General features: G+C 40.9%; 1 protein-coding gene across 3 annotated transcripts in view; it reads left to right on the top strand.

Moving 5' to 3' along the window:
- Nucleotides 1-13,961, top strand: part of ncald.S (neurocalcin delta S homeolog) — a 69,564-nt gene extending 55,603 nt beyond the window's left edge. For all 3 annotated transcript variants that reach the window (XM_018223892.2, XM_018223891.2, XM_041567949.1), the window contains 2 exons: nucleotides 13,067-13,172; nucleotides 13,771-13,961. In XM_018223892.2, the coding sequence (XP_018079381.1) occupies nucleotides 13,067-13,172; nucleotides 13,771-13,868 (204 nt within the window). In that variant the 3' untranslated portion in view covers nucleotides 13,869-13,961. The remainder of the gene's footprint in view (nucleotides 1-13,066; nucleotides 13,173-13,770) is intronic.
- The last annotated feature ends 2,063 nt before the right edge of the window (nucleotides 13,962-16,024 follow it).

Below are 16,024 nucleotides of genomic sequence, written 5' to 3'. Positions count from 1 at the left end.
TATGACTTGTCATTTGGCCTAAAAACCGCCTTTATTTCCCTGCAGGGAGTCTTAAATTGACTGGTTCCCCCAATTTTGGGGGAGTTGATTGTCTTGGATCCTATATAAAACCCTTGAAGGAATTGTTCATTATAAAAAAATAAAACCTGGGTAAATAGATAAGCTGTGTGAAATAAAAAATGTTTCTTATATAGTTAGTTATGCAAAATTGTAATTTGTAAAGGCTGGAGTAACTGCATGTCTAACATAATAGCCAGAACACAACTTCCTGCTTTTCAGCTCTCTAACTCTGAGTTAGTCAGTGACTATAAGGGGGGTCCACATGGGACATAACTGTTCAGTGAGTTTGCAATTGATCCTCAGCATTCAGCTCAGATTTAAAGCAACAGTTATGACCCATGGGCCCTCCCCCTCAAGTCACTAATTGGTTACTGCCTGGTAACCAATCAGTGGTAACCAAGAGAGCTGAAAAGCAGGAAGTAGTGTTCTGGCTATTATGTTACACATCCAGTCACTCCAACCACCTATCTTGCCCCCAAAGACTTTAACTGGAAACTGCCTTTCACCACTCATGCAGGATGCCTTCAACCCAAAAATACATGGGATCATCTTTTGAAAAGACATGTTAATGGAATGTTCCACTTCAGTGGCAAAACCATAGTGTTACTCTTTCTTATTATAGACCATGCAGCTTTGCCAGCAGATGTATTTCACTGTACTAAGCAAAATTGTGCTGGAAATACAATAGCTGTCATACATTTATTGATTTCTGCTTTCATACACTTAATGATTGTCTCATATATGTTGTCATACATTCTGCTAAGGAGTGATGACCATTGTACCAAAATATTGTTTTAAATGAGCCTTTAATGTAGCCATCTAGTCACTCTTTAGTTGGTGTCCATCTTAAAAGAAAAAGCTTCTTGAGCTTGTGTGTAGTAGTTAGACAATCCATATATTTTGAGTTCTTTCCGGTGCTGGAGAGGCTTCTGTGTCAGTGATAGATTAAGGGCTAACATTTTGCTGTCTGTTTCCTGCTTCCAGTGTCTTCTATATTTTAGTGCATATACCAAACAACATCGGACTCTCAGTCTCTGTTCATGTTAGAACTACTACTAATCATGAATGTGCCGGTTGTCCTTCCTATCTGTATTATACAGCTGTATATATCAGGCAAACTAACATAGTAAGTTAGGTTGAAAAAAGAGACACATCCATCAAGTTCAACCGTTTAACTCTATTTTAACCTGCCTAACTGCCAGTTGATCCAGAGGAAGGCAAAAAACTCCATCTGAAGCCTCTCAAATTTGCCTCAGAGGGGGAAAAAAATCCTTCCTTACTTCAAAATGACATAGACTAGTCCCTGGATCAACTTGTACTATGAGCTATCTCCCATAACCCTGTATTCCCTCACTTGTTAAACACCATCCAACCCCTTCTCAAAGGGGTGGTTCACCTTTAAGGTAACTTAGTAGTATGTTATAGAATGGCCAATTCTAAGCAACTTCAATTGGTTTTCATTATTTATTCTTTATAGTTTTATAATTATTTGCCTTTTTCTTCTGACTCTTTGCAGATTTCAAATGGGCGTCGCTGACCCCTTCTAAAACGCAAACGCTCTAAGGCTACAAATGTATTGTTATTGCTACTTTTTATTACTCATCTTTCTATTCAGGCCTCTCCTATTCATATCCCAGTCTCTTATGCAAATCAATGCATAGTTGCTAGGGTAATTTGGACCCTAGCTACTAGATTGCTTAACATGCAAATTAAAGAGCTGCTGAATAAAAAGCTAAATAACTAATAAGTAAAAAAAAAAAAAACAATTGCAAATTGATTCAGAATAACACTCTCTACATCATACTAAAAGTTATCTCACAGGTGAACAACCCCTTCTTACGGGTAAGGGCACACCTGGAGATTTCCAAAGCGGCGCTTCGATTTCCGAAGTCGCCGCCAATTTTCCTTACAAGTAAACTTTGGTCGACTTCGGAAATCGAAGCGGTGCGAGTGCATTGGCGTAGGTGTTTTTTCATTGAAGCAGACGGAAGACATGGATGTTAGTCGTCCCAAAGAAGAGGCGATTAGTCGCCGAGCGACTAAATCTCCCCGAATCTCCAGGTGCGCCATTACCCTAAAGCTATGTTATGTATCAGCCTGTACCACTGATTCATGGAGAGAATTCCACATCTTCACAGCTCTCACTGTAACAAACCCCTTCCGAATATTTAGGCGGAACCTCTTTTCTTCTAATCGGAATGGGTGACCTCGTGTCAGCTGGAAAGACCTACTGGTAAATAAAGCATTAGAGAGATTATTATATGATCCCCTTATATATTTATACATAGTTATCATATCACCCCTTAAGCGCCTCTTCTCCAGCAAGAACATCTCCAATTTGGCCAGTCTTTCCTCATAGCTAAGATTTTCAATACCTTTTACCAGCTTAGTTGCCCTTCTCTGTACCCTCTCTAATACAATAATGTCCTGTTTGAGTGATGGAGACCAAAACTGTACGGCATATTCTAGATGGGGCCTTACCAGTGCTCTATACAGTGGAACAATGACCCCCTCCTCCCGTGAATCAAACTACTCTCGGATATTACTGTAATTATCATTGCACGTAAAAGAATGGAAGCTTTCAAGCAGGGATGCCAGGGTTAGGCCACCATAACACTTCCATCGCCGCATTAGCCATTATAACCAAGTCTTTCTCTCTTTGATCTCTGCTAGAATAAAACCTCAGTATTGTTTACATAATGTTTGGCATTCATACATATCTTCATTCCTTTTCAACTCCTCTTCCAAGGAAATTGGTTAAAAAGGGGGTGACGTCACAAGTGTTTTATCTTGCTGCAGTATGGAGATTGGGTTGGCTCTCTATCTATAAGAGCCCAGGTTTTTGATGTCTGAAGCATTGGAAGGCAGGTACTAATTAGCAGCACAACGATTCTTGAGAAGGAAACAGCAGTATAACGCAGGCCTTCTAAACACAAAAACTCATCTTGGCACTCTTCATGATTTATCATTCAGCATAGTAACCTGGGAAACATGGTGTTATGAGGCACATCCTATTCTTGGTTCCATTTTTTTTTATATCCAAAAATGTCTACATTTAACATATGAAATTTATTTTATTCAACAATTTACAATTTATTCCAAATTACTTTTACACCTTACACACCGATTGATATCATTTGACCTATGAGCTGAATGGTGTGTATGTGTGTGTATAAATATATATAGTAGAACCCCACATTTTACATACCCTGATTTTAAGTTTTCCCTCATTTTACATTGTTGTATATATATATATATATATATATATATATATATATATATATATATATATATATATATATATATATATAGTGAGGCTGTGACCACAAAATACATATAGACAAATACAAGAACAGCAATAGAATTCTTAATAAATCAGATGAAAATTGAGCATAGGACTGGCCAGATATGGGATGACTTTGACGTAGTTGGCCAGCTTAAATATATTGCAATATATGGACAAACAATCCCTGTGTTGTTTAAAGGGTAAGGCATTTTTCAGTAGCAGTATGCACAAAATGTCTCTGTCTTAAATATATTGATAATGGGTTGAGTGCAGAGGACTCTTGTATTTGTCTATATGTATATTTTATATATATATATATATATATATATATATATATATGTGTGTGTGTGTATGTATATAGACAAAATTGGAGAGATGCTGTTGCACACAGGGACTTTTATATAGAAAAAACTTTTGATCAACGTTTTGGCCCTCGCTGGGGCCTTTGTCAAGATAGCATATGCTATACAAACCAGAGAATAAATACACACTCACCCCAAACCACGCCCAATGTCCACACCCCCACCATGTGACCAAGTTCAAAAGTCAGGCATAGTTTTCCCAGAATGCTCAGTTATCCACAGTGTATTACCTAAACATACAATAGAAGCAATATATATAATAAATTCACCATACAATTCATGTATCAGATTCATATCAATATGTGTTAAAATCACCTATAAATATTAATATTAATATTATCGAGTTTCTAAAAACAATGAAAAAGAGCAATACTCGTTAAGACCCATTGGGGACACAGTATTCAATGTCTGAATCCAGTAGGTTTCACGCTGTAGCAGCATTTCTGACCAATCTCCTCCTCTTTTGGGTTCGTCCACCAGATCAATACCCATAAAGCAGAAAGTGGGGGGAGTGTGATCTTTTTGTAAATAATGCTTATAAAGGGGAATATCTGTTTCCCATAGGCTCCCTGAGTGTATTTTGAGTCTTACCTTACCTATATAGGTAAGCCCTCAGGAGTAATTAATAATATACACCACATGTGTACTGGTGCATGTAATGCGTTGTCTGATTCTTTTATTTTTTTTCCATGTCTAAAACTCTCCCCTGTTACCATGTTACGACAGGTAGTGCAACCTGAGCATTTAAAACATCCATATATATATTGGATGTATTTACTGGATTGTAAAATGAAACTTTGACCAACGCACCACCATCATCAGAATTGAATCCGGGAGGAGTGCGTTCACTGTACTGACATAATAAATATATATATATATATATAGGTGATGAAGGATCCGCGGATCAAGCACCTCCAATCAACGTCTGTCAGAGGTGCGGGCACTCCAGGAAATTATTATATATATATATATATATATATATGCACCAGAAAACACCACAGCTTCATTGTAATCAGCTTGAAAAGGGAACTAAAATGTTCTGAACGCTTGCTATGCTTATCTTATTAGCCAATAAACCTTTATACCACCTTGTTATTTTTATTTCAAAACGGTCGCCCTGTTCCATTTGTCATTCAAATACTATCACAATGTCAAACACTTGATTAAAGAAAGGTTGAAGTGTGAACTGAAAGTTGGTCCTTTTGGAGTGTGTCATTTTTCTTAAAAGCGCAGCTTCAATAAAGGAACAGTACCACCAAAAAAAGTAATTAAAATATAATGTGCTGTTTCCTTGCGCTGGTAAAACTGGTGTGTTTGCTTCAGAAACACCACTATGGTTTATATGAACAAGCTGCTGTGTATCCATGGGGGCAGCCATTCAAGTACAGGATACACAGTAGTTAACAGATAAGTACTACTATAGTTTATTAGAACAAGCTACTGTGTGGCCTTGGGGCAGTCATTCAAAGCTCAGGTTGCATAGCAGATAACAGATGCAGCCTGCAGAATACCATTGTATTTCTTTACTTATTTACTTTAAGTATCTGTTATCTGTTAAGTAGCCTGTGCCTTTTCTCCTATTTCAGCTTAAATGGCTGCTCCCGTGGCTACACAGTAGCCTAATCATATAAACTATAGTAGACACACAACTTTTACCAGTGCAATGCAACAGTACATTATTTTAATTGCTTTAAGGGCTTTAGCACACGGGCAGATTCAGGGAGATTTAGTTGTCTGGCGTCTAATCGCCTCTTCTTCGGGGTGAACTGCCTTCCCCCTTCCTTCCGTCTGCTAAAATGAAAAATCACCTGCGGCAATGCACTCGCGGCTCTTCGATTTCCGAAGTCACCCGAAGTTTCCTCGTGAGGCAACTTCGGGCGACTTCGGAAATCAAAGCGACACCAGTGCATTACCGCAGGCGATTTTCCATTTTGGCAGGGAGAAGGCAGTTCGGGGAGATTGTCGCCCGTGAAAAAGAGGAGATTAGTCGCCAGGCGACTAAATCTCCTGAATCTGCTCGTGTGCTAAAGCCCTAAAACATGTTTATTTGTTGGTGTTAATGTTGCTTTAATCTTCTGTATCTGTGCTGTCTACTGGATAGCTAGACGGTTGCCAGCAATACCGAAACAAGAACATATTAGGTAGGGCCAAAATAATGCAAATAATAATGAATGCCTTCAGAGAAACTAGGGTTGTGCTTAGCAAGAGCATAATTAACACATTCACTCTGTATAGAAGCCAATTAAACTGTCATGCTCCGTGCTTAAAATGCTGAGCAGGCCAAGTTTCCTGATATTTGTTTACCATGACTAGAGGAAGAGAGAACACTTGATGGAAGATTCCTTCACCAGAGTTCTAGGCATACTAAAACTGTTCTCCTGCCTTTGGGAGGCTCACCATGATATTCTAATGTTTTGTGTCTGTTTCATTTATTTCAGCATATACAGTTGTGTGAATAATAGCAGTGTGTTTAATAAAGTGTAGCACAAAAGAGAAAAAGATTAACCCTTAAAGTTGCACCACCCCATCTTTAAATCCGAGGACTCAAGGAACAATAAAACTTAACTTTTAATAAATAAATTAAAACCGTAAGTCCAGAGGAGCGTTTAAAATAAGGTTAGGGACAGGGAGGCAAAGAACCCGAATTCAAATGGGCAAAAAAGTACACAGCATACAGTGGGTGTGTCAAAGAGTAACGCACGAGCCTACAAATGTAAATACTGGTAAGTCACATACAATCATTTAACAGCCATAAGTCGGGGTAAACCTTGTATGATGGCTTTTAGGCCTTAAAATATCCACCACCCCTTCACCCTCAAGTACACCCTCCCATAGCCAAAGAGAGAGAAGCCAGTGTATTATGGCTGTATGTCGATTAACCCTGAATTAAATCAGGTAAACTAAATACATAAACTGCCAACCCTGGCATGCGAGTGCTGGTAGGCAGCAGAGTTCAGTTAATAAGCCATAGACTGAGATAGGGATTAACACAAAGCGCAATCAGGTCTGGTGCACCACCCCTTCACCCTCAAGCGCCCCCTCCCCTTTTCCAAAGTAAACAACCAAAGTAGCCGTATTCAATTAGTTTTAGATTTAAATGGAGGTAAAGATTCTATCCCAGCCACAAAATCACCGTCGAGAACCCACCCCTTCACCCACAGAGCTTCCCACCCGTTTCTGCTGTGAAGCGGTAGCCCAAAGATAAACAACCAAAGTAGCCGTATTCAATTAGTTTTAGATTTAAATGGAGGTTAAGATTCTATCCCAGCCACAAAATCACAGTCGAGAACCCACCCCTTCACCCACAGAGCTTCCCACCCGTTTCTGCTGTGAAGCGGTAGCCCAAAGATTCTTTGTAGATTCAGCCCCCCTGCCTAACAATTCTAAAATGCGCCTGACGCGCGTTTCACCTGCATATCACAGGCTTTGTCAAAGTGAAGTGAATAAAGCTCAAAATCCTTATACAGGTATGGGACCTGTTATACAGAATGCTCCGAACCTGGATAACGGATCTTTCTGTAAATTTGGATCTTCATACCTTAAAGGGCATGTAAAGTCTAAAATAGAATAAGGCTAGAAATGCTGTATTTTGTATATTAAATATAAACATGAACTTACAGCACCACAAGCCTAATCAAACAAATAATTTATGCTTTCAAAGTTGGCTACAGGGGGTCACCATATTGTAACTTTGTTATATATCTTTGCAAGACTAAGACTGTGCGCATGCTCAGTGTGGTCTGGGCTGCTTAGGGATCGTCATAAACAAAGCTGCTTGAGTTCTGCATGGCTGGAAAGTAAGGCGGGGGGCTCCCCCTGCTGTTCATAAGTATGATTGTTTCCCTGCTCAGCAGTTAGGGACCATCTGACAATTCCTATCCACAGCAGTAAATGAAGGGAGAATTTCACTGCATACAGTCAGGTTTCTTATAAAAACAGTACACATTTTTTAATTAAAGTATATTGGAGATAGGTTTCTTTTTCATTAAAGAAAGTAAAAATGGGATTTTATTATTTTGCCTTTACATGCCCTTTAAATCTACTAGAAAATCTTGTAAACATTTAAACTCAATAGAATGGTTTTGCTTCTTAGTTTAGATCAAGTACACGGTACTGTTTTATTATTGCAGAGAAAAAAGGAAATCATTTTAAAAATTTGGATAAAATGGAATCTATGAAAATCTTAAGAAAAATGTATAAAATGTGTGTTATTCCTTTACAGAAAGTGAATAAAAGGCAATATTAGGCTGAGTGTACTTTTTTTAAAAAAGTACTTCTATAGTCAGCACAGATTTGGGACCTCTTATTCAGAATGCTCTGGTTTTCCGGAAGAAGGAGTCTTTCTGTAATTTGAATCTCCATACCTAAAGGCTACTAAAAATAATTTAAACATCAAAGGGATACTGTCATGGGTAAAAAAAATTTTTTCAAAATGAATCCGTTAATTGTGCTGATCCATCAGAATTCTGCACTGAAATCCATTTCTCAAACAGATTTTTTTATATTCAGATTTGATTTGAAATCTGACATGGGACTAGACATATTGTCAATTTCCCAGCTGCCCCAAGTCATGTGACTTGTGCTCTGATAAACTTCAATCACTCTTTACTGCTGTACTGCAAGTTGGAGTGATATCACCCCCTCCCTTTTTCCCCCCAGCAGGCAAACAAAAGAACAATGGGAAGGTAACCAGATAACAGCTCCCTAACACAAGATAACAGCTGCCTGGTAGATCTAAGAACAACACTCAATAGTAAAAACCCATGTCCCACTGAGACACATTCAGTTACATTGAGAAGGAAAAACAGCAGCCTGCCAGAAAGCATTTCTCTCCTAAAGTGCAGGCACAAGTCAAATGACCAGGGGCAGCTGGGAAATTGACAAAATGTCTAGCCCCATGTCAGATTTCAAAATTGAATATAAAAAAATCTGTTTGCTCTTTTGAGAAATGGATTTTAGTGCAGAATTCTGCTGGAGCAGCACTATTAACTGATTCATTTTGAAAAAAAATGTTTTCCCCATGACAGTATCACTTTAAACCTAACAGAATTGTTTTTTTCCTCCAATAAGGATTTATTATATCTTAGTTTGGATCAGGTATAAGATTCTATTTAATTATTACAGAGAAAAAGGAAATCATTTTACAAATCAATGAACTAATGTTGTATAATCAGTTTTTTTGAGAACTGCTGCACATCTGTGTTACATGGAGTCCCACAAACTTCCAACTAGGGATGCACCGAATCCACAATTTGGGATTCAGCCAAATCCTTGGTGAAAGATTCGGCCGAATACCGAACAACCTGTTACATTCAACAATTGCTACTTCTGTATGTTTGGTCGTAGAAAGATGAGTACCGTATATACTCGTGTATAAGCCGACCCGTGTATAAGCCGAGGTACCTAATTTTACCTACAAAAACTGGGAAAACTTATTGACTCGAGTATAAGCCGAGGGTGAAAAATGACAGATCAACCTGTTCCATTGCATACCTATACTATATACTTGCTATATAAAACTGTGCAGATGAAGCGACAAATAACTAGGTCGGACGTTTTTATTTTAACCAGATCCAAAAACAGTGCAGTTCTGAGAACACTCTGTGCCTTTATACATTATAACAACAAACAATGTGTTCAATGCGATGTCACAGCATCCACACGCAGCAATGACATTTATCCACCCCTTGCAATGTTCCTCAAAAAGAAATCTTCCATTTCCCCGGGTACCACTCACAGGGCAATAATGGGCATTGTCTCTCCTTTGGCAGAGGCTCACGCCATTCAACGAGTAGCCACACCAGGCCATATGTGGGCAACCTTCCATGCTGTCACTCACATCGCTACTTACATCAGCAGCCTCCTTCCTATACAGGCTCGCGGCTCGTTCTGTGGACAAACAAATTACGTCCCCGCCCCATCTGTTTCCTCTACTGTCTTACCTTTAGCCGCACTTGGCTGCTGCGGCTGTTGGGCAGCAGCGAAAAAGAGATGGGCCGCACGTAGCCGCAAAGAAGCAGTGTGAGGAGGACGGGGAGCAACCGAGCCATGGAGGCAGAAGACCGGAACTAGCTAGTCGGAAAGGGAGGGCTCTGGCATTCTGTTTCCCCTGCATGCGCTTCAGTGTGCAGCGCACCGCTAGTGCGCACACGCGAAATATCTGACAGTCCAGGACCAGGTAGTGGCGCACTGGGAGGACGGGGCAGCTAGTGGAAGATCCGGCCGGGAAAGGGGGAAGCGGCACTGCCTCCTCTGTGGACGCCCATGTACCTAGCTAGGTAACTTTTATACTGACTCGAGTATAAGCCGAGGTAGACTTTTTCAGCAGATTTTGGGTGCTGAAAAACTCGGCTTATACTCGAGTATATACGGTATGTCTCTGATCCATGCATAGATCAGCTGCATAAAGCAGCCTAAGGCTTATGGCGTGTTTCGTTTCAGCTAGTGCAGAAATAGACAAATGGAAATTATTCAATAAATCACCTTGAAGGAATGTATATAATCCCACTCTTTATGCCAAAAATAGTATTTAAATGAAAGCATGGAACAATGGACAAACACAATGCCTAATTGCTGTTTATATTTCCTCTTTTTCCCCCTTTATCTTTTGTATTGATGCTTTAATTTCCCCTGTGAGCTGTGCAGCTATTCTAGGGTACATCAGCTGTCGCTTGTGAATTAGGGTTGGTTATTATGGTTATGTGGTGGCCTTGTATCCTTCTGCATAGCAGTGAAAATATGTGTATAAATATGGTAAAAGAGGCTTTGCTGTTAGGGGCCCCTTTGCTTCTGCTGGAATCTGTATATCAAGCATCCTCAATTCTGAGTGGGTTAACTTTTCCTTTCCTGTTCTAAAATCCTACTCTGTAAAAAATAATCAAAATAAGCACATCAAAGTTTATTTGTTTATCATTTGTGTAAATCGCTGTTGTTATTTATATCACTGTTTTAGGGCAGAGGCACACGCTCAGATTCGGGAGATTAGTTGCCCAGCGACGACTAATCTCCCCAAACTGCCTCCCGGCAACTAGAATGTAAATCGCCGGCGGGAAGGCAATGCCTCAGAAAGAAACTTCGGGCGAATTCAAAAAACGAAGCGATCTGAGGCCTTCCCGTCCGCAATTTACATTGCAATTTACCCAGCAGTCCGGGGAGATTAGTCTCCCCGAAGAAGAGGCGCTTTATCACCAGACGACTAAATCTCCAGGAATCTTTGTGTGAGCCCTTACCCTTAGAACTGGAGCTAACATTTGTGTTGCACAACCATGTTTTTCCCAGCATGCTGTGAGCGTTATATCCTAGAATGCAACATGTATGAACCTTTAGTTATAGTAGATTAATATTTAGCAAATTTTATGTAAACCTTCTGACTCCTTTCACTCATGGTAGCTAGTAAATGTGTGTGATGGGGCTGCTTTTGGATTCTTGAGGTGGACCTTCCTTCTTCTGTATACATCAACTGTGGGTAGGCTTGTTGCAGGGGTTCTATACTTAGCAACAGCCATTAGGCTTAAAGTGATACTGACACTAAAAATGTTATTCGCAAAATATTAATCTACATTAAACGTTACCTATAGGTCATGTTGATTGTTTTTCGCTGATAGTTCTGATTTTGTAAGTAATTGTTAGTTGAAGTTCCTAAACCTGACCGTTTTGTCAACCTGATCAGCCTGTCGTTTAGAGTTTCTAATGCTCCTGCTGCACAAATATGGCAGCCCCCTCATAGAGGAACATGTGGGCAAGAAAGGTAATGTAAAAGCATCAGACAAATACTTTTATGGCAAAATTATAAATAGCATTCAAAGATAATGTTTTGACAAATACAAAAAAAGGTTATTTTCTGGTGTCAGTATCTCTTTAAGGTGACCGTATGTGGGCAGATAAAAGCTACGGACTGACCGATTCGTCCGCTTATTGGCCCGTGTATAGGGCCCTCTGACAGGCTTCCCCGATCGATATCTGTCCGAAAGTCGGGCAGATGACGATCAGACAGGACTAAATATCCAATCAGATCACGGACCGCATCTGTTCGTTGATGCAGTCCCGCAATCCCACCACCTGTCTATCCATCGGTATGATCCAATCGTTGGGCCCTAGGGTCTGGTGTCAGTATCTCTTTAAGGCAGGGGTGTCCAAACTTTTTGCAACGAGGGCCAGATTTGGTGAGGTGAAAATGTGTGGGGGGCAAGCCTGACATTCTTTGAACCATTAACATTATTTAACTCATATAAAAAGGGATCCCGTAGCCATAGCAGTAATATTTGGGCACATTAGTGAAATGATCTGCCACTTGGTCTATAATGCTGCCTGTGTGCTGAAGGTGTTAGTACAGTAAACTAAAGAAGTATGGCGTCACTACTTGCCAATTCGTGTCTATTACTGGCATGTCAGCACGTCTATTGGCACCTAAAGAAGTATTCGAAAACAGCGCGTCTCTACGTGCCAGTACGTGTCTATGGCTAACACCTTCAGCACACAGGCAGCAGTATAGACCTAGTGGCAGATCATTTCACTAATCATGTGCCCAAATATTACTGCTACGGCTATATGGTTGCTGATCGTACTGTGATGGGGGGCCGCATTATTATTAATTTCATGATGGAGGCTGAGGGCAGGGCCACACTTTAGACATGCCTGCTTTAAGGTGACCATACGCAGGCCGATAAAAGCTGCCCACAGACCGAGTCGGCAGCTTATTCGCCCGTGTATGGGGCCCTCTGACAGGCTTCCCCGATCGATATCATGACGATCGGACAGGACTAAAAATTCAGTCGGATCACAGACCCCATCTGCTCGTTGATGCGATCCGACCGCCCATTTACCCATCGCTATGATCCAATAGTTGGGCCCTAAGGCCCACAATCGGATCAGCCAGATATCGCCCACCTCAAGGTGGGCATATCGGGGGAGAGATGTCGATAAACGAGTGGATCTTTCAGTGTATCGCCACCTTTAGACATTGGGGTGAGCTAATGAGCAGTGCACCAAAATATTCTTGGCCTGGTCCACCAATCACCACAAAAAATTTATATTGTGTGTTATCATCTCTACACTGCTGTATGGCACAATAGGAATGCATGGAAAAATGATTCCTGAAGTTTCATTGATAAACAACACAACACAGATTGATTAAATGAACTTATGCAACAAGGTCTTTATGGGTGTTACAACTCATGGCCTGCCTTCAGCTGGTGTACGCTACTACTCTAGCATCTTCTAATTCAAAACCACAGGAAGGTACCCTGGGTATAATATAGCCATTTTAAGATCGACCTTTTCATACTGGAAACGTTTTTTGTGAAATTCCCGCCATGGTTTGATTGCATAATTTCATATTTATTTTCTTCTCCCCGCGCAGGCAATCTATAAGATGGTTTCTTCAGTAATGAAAATGCCAGAGGATGAGTCAACACCAGAGAAAAGGACAGAGAAAATATTTCGGCAAATGGATACCAACCGAGACGGTATGTGTCTAACTGCAACTTGCTTGGAGTAAAAGGGATAAATTTGGGCACTCCGTGTATGTGACAGAATATGGTTCAGCATGGAGTAGGGGCCATAGGTTTAATCCCAAGTGATTGCGGTTATTTCTGGGTGCAGTGAGGTTGACCATCATTAAAATGCACCATGCATTCAGGCACTTATTTCAAATGTACGCCACCCACAAAATCAACACTGGTTTATATCCACACTAAATATAATCACATGCCTAAACATCAAAGGGTTTTTTTTTTATCCAAACAATGGTTTTGCCCCATGGCACATTCAGAGTAAAAATGATGGCTCAGGGCCCACATACATACATACAAAGTATTAGCTCAGTAATTTATACCTGAATCATTTGCTTAGTATTAAAAAGCATAGATGATGTACCCAAAATACACGGTAGCAGCCAAAGCAGGGATTACGTAGAGGGCATGAACTGGATTTTGTTTGATGTCTCGGAAAATTCAGTAACCTGAAACAGGGAACCACAGTGTACACTGCTCAGGGTCAGAATTACTGGTGGAAGACCTTTCTGAAGGCAGGACAGATAACCTCCATCTCTCCGCTCTATTACAGGAAAACTCTCATTGGAAGAATTCATCAAAGGGGCAAAGAGTGACCCATCCATCGTGCGCCTCCTTCAGTGTGATCCGAGCAGTGCTGGACAGTTCTGAGACTGTTTGGATTATAATTAGCATTTGCTCATTTTATTTTATTTTGCCAAAATTACATTTGTTGTGGTGTAGCCACTTTGGTGGCCAAAAGTACCTTTTGTGATATCGTGTTTTTTTTTCTGGTTTACTAAGAATGGCGAATTCAGTCAACCTTGTGCAGGGCACTGGCTGCACAAAAACAAGCTCATTTTCCCCAGATATTTAGTGAATATCTTGAAAAATTCTGTTCTTTGTTGTGCTCCAGTGTTACACTAATATGTATTGCCATATAGTACCATGGAGGCTAAGGAGGCATCTTGCCATGGTGGTGCTGCAGAAGTTGCATTGGTTAATTCCTTGGCTAATTCATTGGCAATCCTGCAGCAGCTCATGTTCCATGGGGGCAATTCAGAAATACTGACATAATGACTGTACTGTAGTACTGCTGCAAGAGAGGATGTTACATGGCAAACTCTAGTTATAAGGTAATGCAGAGCTTATATTCTTGCCGTAACCACCCTCCAGTCTTTCAGATAACTTTTGGCACCCCCATCCACATGAAGCTTTGGCACATTTAGAAAAAGTGAAGGAAAATAATTGTCAATATTGTAATGGAAATGTAACACAAATTAGAGTCCTGCGTGGGTCCATTTTTTGGGACCTGCAACCCGGACCCGCAATCCGCATTCTTACCCGCATGGACCCCTACCCGACCTGCAAGTACCTTATCCGCTGACCATCAAGAATCAGGAGGTGCTGCCATTTTAAACCGGAAGTGACATCATCGGAAGTAGATGTGACCAGAAAAAAGGACCCGTGGCCCGACCCGCAAAACCGCTGACCCACGTCTATACCCGCACCCGGAACATATATCCGCAACCCGCAGGTTTTTGCAGGTACCCGACCCACTGCAGGACTCTAACACAAATACTGTTATATTATTAGCATTCTGACTACAGGGGTAGTATTTTACTGGTATTTTTTCCCCTCATTTTGCCAAACGAGTTATTCAGCTTTCCATAGATAACAATGGACCCGTTTCATCAGTATTTTGGTAAAATACGATGAAACTTTAAGCGACTTCGGAAAAAGAAACGCACCGATTGCCATCCCGCCGTCAATTTCCATTCTAGCCGGCGGTTTGGGGAGATTAGTCACCCCGAAGAAGAAGAGATTTTTCACCGGCCGACTAATCTCCCCGAATCAGATCGTGTGTCTCTGCCCTAACTCAATTTTCATTGCTAAGGGTAAGGGCACACTGGCGACATATCGCCTCTTCTTCAGGGCGACAATCTCCCTGAACTACCTTCCCGCCGGCTATAATGAAAAATCGACAGCTGGATGGCAATCGCAGCGCTTCGTTTTCCGAAGTTGCCTCATGAGGAAACTTCAGGCGACTTTGGAAAACGAATCGCCGCGAGTGCAATCCCGCTGGTGATTTTTCATTCTAGCCAGCGGGAAAGCAGTTCGAGGAGATTGTCGCCCCAAAGAAGAGGATATTTGTCGCCGGGGAGACTAATCTTCCTGAATCTGCCTGTGTGTCCTGTGAATGATTGTAATAGGCAAATAAGGGGAGACACTTATCCAGTTTACAGAAGAAACATATATCTTATAGATGCTGCGTTTTGTTGTTTAAAGGGATAGTGTACCATGTTATCAGTGGGGGGTGGCTTTCACTTTTCTTTGAACAGAGAGTAAAGCATTAAGGCAGCTCTCCTTCCTTTGTGTAAATGTGCATGGCCAGGAATTTCTGCATGTCACAGGCACAACTTCCCTCTCTGTTTCGTACTGATCGAGCAGATACTGATACTCATTTATTATATGAACCATATTGTAAATGACATTTACTGTTTAGGGCTGAATTTATTCCAAATAATTTTTCCTGGACCCCCCATAATTGGCGGAGCCCCTATGGAAAAACATAGCTAAAAGCACAAATATATACACATACAACAAAACAGTGATGTCCAAACTGCATCTCTCCAGCTGTAGTTGCACTGCATCTCTCTGCATAGCCCCCTTAGGCAAGGGCCCCAACCTTTCTGCATAACCAGGGGCCCCTCCTCTCCATATTTAGACCTTTTTGAGGAAAGGAAACTGTGCATCCTGTAATTAAGTAGATGTCCCATCTACTTAATAAACAACCTCCTTTTGCCTGCAAAAACCTCTTTGTATCT

The sequence above is a fragment of the Xenopus laevis genome, chromosome 6S, assembly GCF_017654675.1.
Source record: "Xenopus laevis strain J_2021 chromosome 6S, Xenopus_laevis_v10.1, whole genome shotgun sequence".
NCBI classification, from domain to species: Eukaryota; Metazoa; Chordata; class Amphibia; order Anura; family Pipidae; genus Xenopus; species Xenopus laevis.
Note: the sequence above shows the minus strand (reverse complement) of the source record. Positions and strands in the feature narration are given on the sequence as shown.